A 12,579-nucleotide genomic window follows, 5' to 3' on the forward strand; every position below is an offset into this window, starting at 1 on the left:
GATCTGGACATTTCTGACAAGTTAGAAATAGCTCTCTAAGGTATGTAATGACTAGCATAACAAGAGGAACTGATGATGCACTACCCAATTGTATTACAAACAAGTTTAAAGTCAGACTGCGCCCCCCCCCCTTCCCTTCCCACAATTTGGGAACCACTGGTCTAGACTGCTGCCTCTGGTGCACATGTACCGCTTCGACTTTGGCCCAAAGCCATTTCAGCACACTCTCTTAATACACAAAGACATTAAACATATTTAAACTAAATTAAAGTTCCAGATGCACTAGTGGAGCTCCTACATTTCTCCTCCAGAATGTGCACAGAATAAACACCTTGTTCTTTATACAAAAACACGTGTGTTTTAATGAAGAGATTTCATACAAAGGCAACACTGTTCCCTGTTGGGGAAATCTCAGTACAACTGGTCTCCAGGTACAAAACACAAGAGAAGAATCTGTGTATGTTGAGATGAACAGAAAATCAGGAAGTGGAGAGACTGTATTATCCTCCTATCCCACAAGTGCTTTGACTGGCAGTAGAGTTGAGTTCCATCTGGGAGAAGGAGTGGGGGAGAGAGTGAGAGACTTAACAGTATGGTAAGCAGGTCCATAAGGTTGGCAGCAGGATGTGGATTACAAGGTGATAACACAAAACATCACAAACATACAGATAATTACAACATAGTATTATGATATGTTATTACTAGTGGTCTGCGTCTGCATCTTCAAACTGTCCGGCCATCGTCGACCCTGCATCCACCTCCATCCCATCTGCAAAGACAGACAAAGGATTAGAATAGACAAAGCAGACCCACCAGCCAATATACTGATTATCATTAAACACATACTGCTGTCTTCATGCTCATGTCTCTATAACAGGTTTGGGCTATACTTAGTACTTCATACATGCTGGTCAATCAGTTATTTTTCAAGGAAGAGGCTCTGAACCCCCTCCATCAACCTACACACAATGACAAAGCAAAAACAGGTTCAGATACTTTTGCAAATATTTTTTTTCTCCGCATAAAAAAATCAAAATATAAAATTTCACATTTACATAAGTACTCCAACCCTTGACTTGGTGCTTTGTTGAAGCACCTTTGGCGGCGATTACAGACTTGATTCTTCTTGGGTATGACCCTACAAGCTCGGCATACCTGTATTTGGAGAGTTTCTCCCATTCTTCTCTGTAGATCCTCTCAAGTTCTGTCAGGTTGGATGGGGAGCGTCGCTGCACAGCTATTTTTAGTTCTCTCCAGAGATGTTCAGGTTCAAGCCCGGGATCTGGCTGGGACTTGAAGCCACATTGTCTTGGCTGTGTGCTTAGGGTCATTGTACTACTGGACGGTGAACCGTCGCCCCAGTTGGATGTCCGGAGCACTCTAAAGCAGGTTTTCATCAAGGATCTCTCTGTACTTCACTCCGTTCATCTTTCCCTCGATCTTAACTCGTCTCCCAGTCCCTGAAAAACATCAACAAACTTCACCGTAGGTACGGTGCCAGCTTTCCTCCAGACATGACGCTTGGCAATCAGTTCAACCTTGGTTTCATCAGACCAGAGAATCTTGTTTCTCATGGTCTGAGTCCTTTAGGTACGTGTTGTCATGTGCCTTTTACCGAGGAGTGGCTTCCACCTGACCACTCTACCATAAAGGCCTGATTGGTGGAGTGCTGCAGAGATGGTTGTCCTTCTGGAAGGTTCTCCTATCTCCACAGAGGATCTCTGGAGCTCTATCAAGAGTGACAATCGGGATCTTGGTCACCTCCATGACCAAGGCCCTTCTCCCCTAATTGCTCAGTTTGGCCAGGCGGCCAGCTCTACAGGCAATTTCTTCGACCTCATAACTTTGTTATTGCTCTGACATGCACGGTCAACTGGAGGACCTTATATTGACAGGTCTAAATCATGTCCAATCAATTGAATTTACCACAGGTATACTCCAATTGAGTTGTAGAACATCAAGGATGAACAATGGAAACAGGATGCACCTGAGCTCAATTGAGTCTAATAGCAAAGGGTCTGAAACCTTATTTACATAAAAAATACATTAAAATAAGGTTTACTTATGTATTTGCAAACATTTATAAAAACCTGTTTTTGCTTTGTCATTATGGGGAAGTGTGTGATTTTATTTTTTATTTAATACATTTTAGAATATGGCTCTAACGTAACAAAATGTGTAAAAAGTCAAGGGGTATGAATACTTTCCGAATGCACTGTATACTGAGTTATATAAACTTACTACGCTAAGATATAGGTACAGTTGAATTCAGAAGTTTATATACACCTAGGTGGGAGTCATTAACACTCGTTTCAACCACTCAACAAATGTCTTGTTAACAAACTATAGTTTTGGCAAGTCGGTTAGGACATATAGTGTGTGCATGACAACACATTTTTCCAACAATTGTTTACAGACCGATTACTTCACTTATAATTCACTGTATCACAATTCCAGTGAGTCAGAAGTTTACATACACGGAGTTGACTGTGCCTTTAAACAGCTTGGAAAATTCCAGAAAATTATGTCATGGCTTTAGAAGCTTCTGAAAGGCTAATTGACATCACTTGAGTCAATTGGAGGTGTACCAGTGGATGTATTTCAAGGCCTACCTTCAAACTCGGTGCCTCTTTGCTTGACATCATGGGAAAATCAAAAGAAAATCAGCCAAGACCTAGACCTCAGAAAATAATTGTAGACCTTCACAAGTCTGGTTCATCCTTGGAAGCAATATCCAAACACCTAAAGGTACCACGTTCATCTGAACAAACAATAGTACGCAGGTATAAACACCATGGGACCACGCAGCCGTCATACTGCTCAGGAAGGAGACGCGTTCTGTCTCCTAGAGATGAACGTACTTTGGTGCGAAAAATGCAAATCAATCCCAGAACAACAGCAATCAACCATGTGAAGATGCTGGAGGAAACGGGTACAAAAGTATCTATTTCCACAGTAAAACAAGTCCTATAATTGACATAACCTGAAAGGCCACTCAGCAAGGAAGAATCCACTGCTCCAAAATGGCCATAAAAAAGCCACACTACGGTTTGCAACTGCACATGGGGACAAAGATCATACTTTTTGGAGAAATGTCCTCTGGTCTGATGAAATAAAAATAGAACTGTTTGGCCATAATAACCATCGTTATGTTGAGGAAAAAGGGGGAGGCTTGCAAGTCGAAGTACACCATCCAAACCGTGAAGCCCGGGTGTGGCAGCATCATGTTGTGGGGGTGCTTTGCTGCAGGAGGGACTGGTGCACTTCACAAAATAGATGGCATCATGAGCAAGGACAATTACTTGGATATAATTGAAGCAGCATCAATCAGGAAGTTAAAGCTTGGTCGCAAATGGGTCTTCCAAATGGACAATGACCCCAATCATACTTCCAAAGTTGTGGCAAAATGGCTTAAGGACAACAAAGTCAAGGTATTAGACTGGCCATCACAAAGCCCTGACCTCCATCCTATAGAAAATTTGTGAGCAGAAAAGCGTGTGCGAGCAAGGAGGCCTACAAACCTGACTCGGTTACACCAGCTCTGTCAGGAGGAATGGGCCAAAATTCACCCACCTTATTGTGGGAAGGCTACCTGAAACATTTGATCCAAGTTAAACGATTTAAAGGCAATGCTACCAAATACTAATTGAGTGTATGTAAAACGTCTAACCCACTGGGAGTGTGATGAAAGAAACAAAAGCTGAAATGAATCTCTATTATTCTGACATTTCACATTCTTAAAGAAAGTGGTGATCTTAACAGACCTAAGACAGGGAATTGTGAAAAACTGAGTTTAAATCTATTTGGTTAACTTCATTGGGAAGTTTGGATGAAAAGCGTGCCCAGAGTAAACTGCCTGTTAATCAGGCCCAGAAGCTAGGATATGCATATAATTGGTAGATTTGGATAGAAAACACTAAAGATTCCAAAACGGGTCAAATAGCCAGTATCTGTGGGGTCAGATTGCACTTCCTAAGGCATCCAGAAGATGTCAACAGTCTTTAGAAGTAGTTTCAGGCTTCAGGGAGAGAATAAGACCACTCAGAGCAAGTGGCTCAGTTGTTTATTGAGCTGAGTTGTTTATTGCGCGTGGCCGTGAGCGCGCACCGTTCGTTCTCTTTCCTTTCTAATGAAAACGGTATTGTCCGATCCTAAGGATTGATAAACATTGTTTGACATGTTTCTACAAACTTTAATGGAACTTTGACTTTTCATCTGGATGGTGTGAGCTCGCTTTGTGCCTTTGGATTACTGTACTGGATTAACGCACAAACAAAACGGAGGTATTTGTACATAAAGAGGGACTTTATTGAACAAAACTAACATTTATTGTGTAACATGGAGTCCTGTGAGTGCCACCAGATGAAGATCAAAGGTTAGTGATTAATTTAATCGCTATTTCTGACTTTTGTGAGTCCTCTCCTTGGCTGGAAAATGTCTGTTTTTTTTTGTGGCTAGGCGCTGTCCTAACAATCGCATGGTGTGCTTTCGCCGTAAAGCCTTTTTGAATTGGACAGTGTGGTTGGATTAACAAGTTTATCTTTAAAATGGTGTATAATACTTGTATGTTTAATTAAGGTATTTTAATTATGAGATTTCTGTTGTTTGAATTTGGCGCCCTGCAATTTCACTGGCTGTTGTCGAGGTGGGACGCTAGCATCCCACTAATCCCATAGAAATTAAGGTGAATGTAAACTTCCGACTTCAACTGTAGATATTTACACTATACTGAGTTATGACTTCAACAGACAGTACATTATACCTCCAGTACATTATTGGTGGAAGATCGCAGAGACCGGTGAGTATTTAGGGCTTGTTGCTAATCTCTGACATACAGAGCTACAGCTCTCAGATATTTGCAACGTAATCTAGGTGACGTTACAGCAGATTGCAACACAACCTGACAGTAGAAATGGTTCAAAAATCATACCTTTTTAACTTTTAAAGCAATCATACTTCCATCAGTTTAACTACCGGTAACAAATGAAATATTATGAAACAGATTATTATTTGTATAATTTTGTGTTGTATGTTGGAATAAATACACAGGTTTGGAATTTGATGTGTTGCAGGGAAATGGAAACAGGTACCATGTCATCAACATGGAGAAAGAGACAAGGTGAAGGAGCTATTAAGGAGATAAAAAATATACTACCAAATAGGAGATAGGGGGAGAAAAGATGCTATGAGAGGGAGAAAGAGATGGCACAAGAGACAGAAAAAAATAGAAGTGAAAGAAGTTAAATAGATTTGCATAAATAAGGAAGAGATGGTAGGAAAGAGGAAAGAGATTCTAGCAGAAGGAAAATACGAGAAAGTAATAAAGAAATGGAAGGAGTGCGAGAAAAGGTGCTGGAAGAGGGAGAAGAGATGCCCCTGGTGAAAAGAAGACTGAGGAAAAGCATGGAGAAGCCAATTCAAAGTAAGTGCACCTCAACAATCATATATTTAGGCAGTTTCTTTTTTAACCTCATCATGCCCAAGGAGCCCCACCAAGTTAAATGAGAAGACTGGGGTGCCCGGTTATGTGTTGTGCTATATTTCAGGTGTGTTGTAGAATACATTTTAATCTATTGTTTAGGTTAATGTTCAAATGGCACCTTTAGGTTGAAAAAAAAAGACTCCTTCTCAGAGGTACATTTAGGCACAGAAATGTTGTGGTTTGTTCCACTCTTTTGTAGTGATGGGACATAGGAGAGTGGCAGGCAGAGAAGTTGGAGAACCATCAGGTGCTCAAGAGGAGAAGGACCAATTACCAGAATCAGGCTGACTTCAATGCTCTTATTTTTACTTTTAGAGGACTCCATGGCTAAGTTCCTGCTTATGACAGACATGCGCCCAAGGAGCTAGCCTCGTAATGTTTTTTTAACCAATCTTACACCAGTCCTTTGAACTTATGTTTTTGTATGCATCTTATATTGTAATATGTTACATTCTGTTTGTAAGGCATTTGCTGTTATGTAGCGACTATGTCGAGTGGGATCATTGTTACTATCCTCTGGCGCCATCTGGTGGTTGTTGCAATACACCACTAACAAGCAAAGCCAAGAACCTCCGCTGTGTATTATTTATATTCTCATGCTGAAATGTTGCCCAGGGATTAAAAAAATAAATAAATACAGTTTCAGTGTGTGACCTACCCTCGTATCCTGTGTTTGAGTATTTGTGCGACCTATCCTTGTACGATACGTGTGTGTGACCCACCGTCAAACTCTCCATTGGCCTCATCAGTGCGGACCCCAGCCATGTGAAAGGTGTTAGCAACAGACTGAGCTAACATGCCCTCCAGTCTCTGAAGAGTAGCCTGGCCTTCAGCCGTCAGACCCGACACACCCTCCTCATATGTACAGAACGACGGGATATCACCCTGACCATGCTCTGGAGGACAAAGAGAGAGAATAACACCTGTGAGTGGTGTGTGTACCTGTGTGTGTAGTAGTAGCAGCAGCTGATAGGGTGAGTGCATAGTTGTTAGGCATCATACCTGCCTCTTTTCCGTTGAAGGGAGAAAGAAGGTGGAGATACAATGTTAGTATTATCTTCTTTATTACTCCATCTATGTGAGATTGTAAACTGTATGTAAAAGCGTGAGTGTACGGTTTGTAGAACTGTGTGTGTGTGCGCTTGTATAAATGAGTGTGTGTTACACACCCGCTTCTTCCACATCGTACTCATCTCCGTCAAAGTCCCCGTCGGAGTCTTCATCATCTGGGTCTGGGTGCAGGGCCTGACACTCACACATCGCTGAAAACATTGACTCCACTGGAGACACACACAAGTTAGGGAAATCTGTGTTCTAATGCTAGCTAGCATAGTGTTTACAAACTACAATGTCAAAGAACGCGAGAGCCAAACGCTTTCGACATCCGTAATGCATGTGTGTAGTGAGATTTTTTAACTTGTTATTGACTACTGTACAGCACTTGTTGTATTATATATGGAAACTGTTTTTATATGTGACCTACTTAATAAAGATGCATTTACTTTAATTTAGCCCTGCCCTACTAGCCATCCCTCTCCCCTCTGACTTACATGCTGTCTTGTCTCTAGGGACGAAGCGGATCTCTGTGATCCCCTCAGAATCATCTTCCTCACTACTGTTATCCTCATCTTCTTGATCATGGGCATTCTCCTGCATCTCTGCTTCGTTCTCATCTGGGGAACACAGACACACACTACTTACTCGTTCACAAGTTTGCGTACACGGAATTTGATATTTACCATGATGGACAGGTGTGTCTCACCGTTGAGTTTGGCGTTGACCATGACATATAGATGTTCCTGTGGGTAGGTGCTGAGGTCTCGTGAGATGGCGTGCAGGCTGATAGTGGGGTACTCTAGAGAGAAGCCCATCCCTGAACCGTCAAACCACGACAATCGCCTGGAAAACACAGGAAAGCAACATTTTGACAACTAGTCACAAGGTGAAAACTCATTGTATTTCCTTGATTCATCACGTCTCCCCTCATTGCCTCCTCAAAACAGAGGAACCTCATATCTTCCCCGCCAATGTGCTTTGAGAAGGAGACGAGGGAGGGTGTGAGCCAAGGAGATGTAAGGAAAAATGCAAGTTCATGGTGCTCACGTTAATTCTTTCAAAGGAAAAATACATAAGACAAATGTAAGTCTTGAAACTTCCTGATTTTAGGACTTTAAATAAATTAGCTAGCATGCTAACTAGCTAACAATGCTAGCTAACTTAGCTAGTTATCCACAATAGCGTCGCATACGTTTCAGCAACGTAGAGCGTTCCTGCGCCGAGGCCCTTCCCGTCCAACACCGCCGTGGTCTCGGATTGTTCATGCCGGACTCCCTCGCTGGGTGCGGGGACACTCCTTAGCAGAACCATCCTCAGAGACTGATGGAGATGACGGCCAGAGAAAACACTCGTTTGGGTCGGTCCGGAGCTGTCAACAACACTGCGCTTCTGTGACCTGGTTGGCTATTTCGTTTCCCAAAGATGCCTATTTAACGCTGCTGGACATAAACGGATATCTAGACGTTTGTGCAGGGAAGACGATATAGCTAGTCAACTAGCTATCGATAGCCTGAAGAGTTAACGTTAGTTAGAATATGCATTCAGTATACATTCCCCATAAACGTTAGTGCCACTAGCTCGCGTTGTAGTATTTACCAGCTCCCCACGCTGCTTTCACTGCTAGCTAGCAGCTAACGTTACCGTTCTTATTGTACCTCAGTCCGTATCCCCGCGAAGAACATAGGTTTCCACTAGTTACCACAGCCACAAAGTTAAACATGGCCCTGCATGCAATTAAAAAAAAAACATCGAAAGTGTGCTTTTGGGTCTTAAATTAAGTTTTGGGTCCTTTATTATAGCTCAGGGTTATGTATAATGGTAACGTTTAAAATCAAATTCGAAGATAAATTGTAGAAAAAATGCGAGGTTTATGACTTTGTGGCTGTGGTAACTAGTGACTACAAAGAGTAGAGGCAGAAATATTAGAGAAAGGAGAGGGAGAAGGAACATCAACCACAAGAAAACATTACCGCCAACTACAGGTTGGGGGTTATACGAGGAAGTGATGATTTCCCTCTTCCTACTAGCCGCGCGAAAAGTAAAAAAGCAACATGTTCCTCGCTTTGACGTTTGGCAATAACAATGCAAACAAGTTGCTGTACGATCGTATGTACCAACAGACAAGTAACAGAGCAAAACTTGTATTTATTCCTTAAGATAAGACCCACCGTAAAGCCCGGATAGACGCTAGTCTAAGTGTCCGTCTCGTATCTAACATTTCACTCCTTGCCATTGCCAAACATTTTGGCACATGACATGGAGTACAGGGCGTGGAACGTTAGATAAGAACATTTAACATTTACATTTAAGTCATTTAGCAGACGCTCTTATCCAGAGCGACTTACAAATTGGTGCATTCACCTTATGACATCCAGTGGAACAGCCACTTTACAATAGTGCATCTAAATCTTTTAAGGGGGGTGAGAAGGATTACTTTATCCTATCCTAGGTATTCCTTAAAGAGGTGGGGTTTCAGGTGTCTCCGGAAGGTGGTGATTGACTCCGCTGTCCTGGCGTCGTGAGGGAGTGTGTTCCACCATTGGGGAGCCAGAGCAGCGAACAGTTTTGACTGGGCTGAGCGGGAACTGTACTTCCTCAGTGGTAGGGAGGCGAGCAGGCCAGAGGTGGATGAACGCAGTGCCCTTGTTTGGGTGTAGGGCCTGATCAGAGCCTGGAGGTACTGAGGTGCCGTTCCCCTCACAGCTCCGTAGGCAAGCACCATGGTCTTGTAGCGGATGCGAGCTTCAACTGGAAGCCAGTGGAGAGAGCGGAGGAGCGGGGTGACGTGAGAGAACTTGGGAAGGTTGAACACCAGACGGGCTGCGGCGTTCTGGATGAGTTGTAGGGGTTTAATGGCACAGGCAGGGAGCCCAGCCAACAGTGAGTTGCAGTAATCCAGACGGGAGATGACAAGTGCCTGGATTAGGACCTGCGCCGCTTCCTGTGTGAGGCAGGGTCGTACTCTGCGGATGTTGTAGAGCATGAACCTACAGGAACGGGCCACCGCCTTGATGTTAGTTGAGAACGACTGGGTGTTGTCCAGGATCACGCCAAGGTTCTTAGCGCTCTGGGAGGAGGACACAATGGAGTTGTCAACCGTGATGGCGAGATCATGGAACGGGCAGTCCTTCCCCGGGAGGAAGAGCAGCTCCGTCTTGCCGAGGTTCAGCTTGAGGTGGTGATCCGTCATCCACACTGATATGTCTGCCAGACATGCAGAGATGCGATTCGCCACCTGGTCATCAGAAGGGGGAAAGGAGAAGATTAATTGTGTGTCGTCTGCATAGCAATGATAGGAGAGACCATGTGAGGTTATGACAGAGCCAAGTGACTTGGTGTATAGCGAGAATAGGAGAGGGCCTAGAACAGAGCCCTGGGGACACCAGTGGTGAGAGCGCGTGGTGAGGAGACAGATTCTCGCCACGCCACCTGGTAGGAGCGACCTGTCAGGTAGGACGCAATCCAAGCGTGGGCCGCGCCGGAGATGCCCAACTCGGAGAGGGTGGAGAGGAGGATCTGATGGTTCACAGTATCGAAGGCAGCCGATAGGTCTAGAAGGATGAGAGCAGAGGAGAGAGAGTTAGCTTTAGCGGTGCGGAGCGCCTCCGTGATACAGAGAAGAGCAGTCTCAGTTGAATGACTAGTCTTGAAACCTGACTGATTTGGATCAAGAAGGTCATTCTGAGAGAGATAGCGGGAGAGCTGGCCAAGGACGGCACGTTCAAGAGTTTTGAGAGAAAAGAAAGAAGGGATACTGGTCTGTAGTTGTTGACATCGGAGGGATCGAGTGTAGGTTTTTTCAGAAGGGGTGCAACTCTCGCTCTCTTGAAGACGGAAGGGATGTAGCCAGCGGTCAGGGATGAGTTGATGAGCGAGGTGAGGTAAGGGAGAAGGTCTCCGGAAATGGTCTGGAGAAGAGAGGAGGGGATAGGGTCGAGCGGGCAGGTTGTTGGGCGGCCGGCCGTCACAAGACGCAAGATTTCATCTGGAGAGAGAGGGGAGAAAGAGGTCAGAGCACAGGGTAGGGCAGTGTGAGCAGAACCAGCGGTGTCGTTTGACTTAGCAAACGAGGATCGGATGTCGTCAACCTTCTTTTCAAAATGGTTGACGAAGTCATCTGCAGTGAGGGAGGAGGGGGGAGGGAGGAGGAGGATTCAGGAGGGAGGAGAAGGTGGCAAAGAGCTTCCTAGGGTTAGAGGCAGATGCTTGGAATTTAGAGTGGTAGAAAGTGGCTTTAGCAGCAGAGACAGAGGAGGAAAATGTAGAGAGGAGGGAGCGAAAGGATGCCAGGTCCGCAGGGAGGCGAGTTTTCCTCCATTTCCGCTCGGCTGCCCGGAGCCCTGTTCTGTGAGCTCGCAATGAGTCGTCGAGCCACGGAGCGGGAGGGGAGGACCGAGCCGGCCTGGAAGATAGGGGACATAGAGAGTCAAAGGATGCAGAAAGGGAGGAGAGGAGGGTTGAGGAGGCAGAATCAGGAGATAGGTTGGAGAAGGTTTGAGCAGAGGGAAGAGATGATAGGATGGAAGAGGAGAGAGTAGCGGGGGAGAGAGAGCGAAGGTTGGGACGGCGCGATACCATCCAGTAGGGGCAGTGTGGGAAGTGTTGGATGAGAGCGAGAGGGAAAAGGATACAAGGTAGTGGTCGGAGACTTGGAGGGGAGTTGCAATGAGGTTAGTGGAAGAACAGCATCTAGTAAAGATGAGGTCGAGCGTATTGCCTGCCTTGTGAGTAGGGGGGAAGGTGAGAGGGTGAGGTCAAAAGAGGAAAGGAGTGGAAAGAAGGAGGCAGAGAGGAATGAGTCAAAGGTAGACGTGGGGAGGTTAAAGTCGCCCAGAACTGTGAGAGGTGAGCCGTCCTCAGGAAAGGAGCTTATCAAGACATCAAGCTCATTGATGAACTCTCCGAGGGGACCTGGAGGGCGATAAATGATAAGGATGTTAAGCTTGAAAGGGCTGGTAACTGTGACAGCATGAAATTCAAAGGAGACGATAGACAGATGGGTAAGGGGAGAAAGAGAGAATGACCACTTGGGAGAGATGAGGATCCCGGTGCCACCACCCCGCTGACCAGAAGCTCTCGGGGTGTGCGAGAACACGTGGGCGGACGAAGAGAGAGCAGTAGGAGTAGCAGTGTCATCTGTGGTGATCCATGTTTCCGTCAGTGCCAAGAAGTCAAGGGACTGGAGGGAGGCATAGGCTGAGATGAACTCTGCCTTGTTGGCCGCAGATCGGCAGTTCCAGAGGCTACCGGAGACCTGGAACTCCACGTGGGTCGTGCGCGCTGGGACCACCAGATTAGGGTGGCCGCGGCCACGCGGTGTGGAGCGTTTGTATGGTCTGTGCAGAGAGGAGATAACAGGGATAGACAGACACATAGTTGACAGGCTACAGAAGAGGCTACGCTAATGCAAGGAGATTGGAATGACAAGTGGACTACACGTCTCGAATGTTCAGAAAGTTAAGCTTACGTAGCAAGAATCTTATTGACTAAAATTATTAAAATGATACAGTACTGCTGAAGTAGGCTAGCTGGCAGTGGCTGCGTTGTTGACTTTGTAGACTAGCTGGCAGTGGCAGACGGTGGACGTTTGCTAGCTGGCTAGCTGCTGGGCAGATAGCAGTGTAGACTACGTTAGGACGACGAAATACGAAGTTGCAATAGAAGTGCTGACTGTTTCACTTTGTTGTCCTCTTTCTTTTCCTTTTTCTTCTGTCCTTCTTTTGTCCTTATTTTGTCTTCCTTTCTTCTGTTAACTGAACTTAAATAGCCCAAGGAAATCTGGGGCCATTGCGAAAAGGCTCAAATTGGAGGTACTGTATGTTGTCTGCCATGAGTGGTATACATTGGTGTAGTGACCACAATAGTAGGCTAGCTCTTATTTATTACTATGCAGGCTATTTACCATGGGCCCCATACCATTTCTCAACCTTTGGTTCATTTGTCCAACGTATAAACCATACTATTTGGTTTACTAACACGTTTGCACATTCTTATTCTATATTTAGCAAACTGCACTAGGTGGACAGGCCATTAAGTCAAAT

General features: G+C 45.1%; 1 protein-coding gene across 2 annotated transcripts; it reads right to left on the bottom strand.

Annotated features, from left to right (window-relative positions):
* Positions 1 to 332: 332 nt before the first annotated feature.
* On the bottom strand, positions 333 to 8,233 carry LOC118397377 (methylosome subunit pICln-like). 2 transcript variants are annotated; one of them, XM_035792051.2, is made up of 7 exons: positions 7,731 to 8,232; positions 7,245 to 7,381; positions 7,033 to 7,155; positions 6,652 to 6,762; positions 6,205 to 6,378; positions 703 to 769; positions 333 to 551 (listed from the first exon to the last, which is right to left on the bottom strand). In XM_035792051.2, coding segments are annotated over exons 1-7 (732 nt in total). In that variant the 5' UTR covers positions 7,850 to 8,232; the 3' UTR covers positions 333 to 550. The 2 variants fall into 2 exon arrangements, with proteins under 2 accessions (XP_035647944.1, XP_035647945.1); XM_035792052.2 differs by lacking the exon at positions 333 to 551 and having other exon boundaries at positions 702 to 769; positions 7,731 to 8,233.
* Between the last annotated feature and the right edge of the window lie 4,346 nt (positions 8,234 to 12,579).

This window comes from Oncorhynchus keta, chromosome 18 (assembly GCF_023373465.1).
Source record: "Oncorhynchus keta strain PuntledgeMale-10-30-2019 chromosome 18, Oket_V2, whole genome shotgun sequence".
NCBI classification, from domain to species: Eukaryota; Metazoa; Chordata; class Actinopteri; order Salmoniformes; family Salmonidae; genus Oncorhynchus; species Oncorhynchus keta.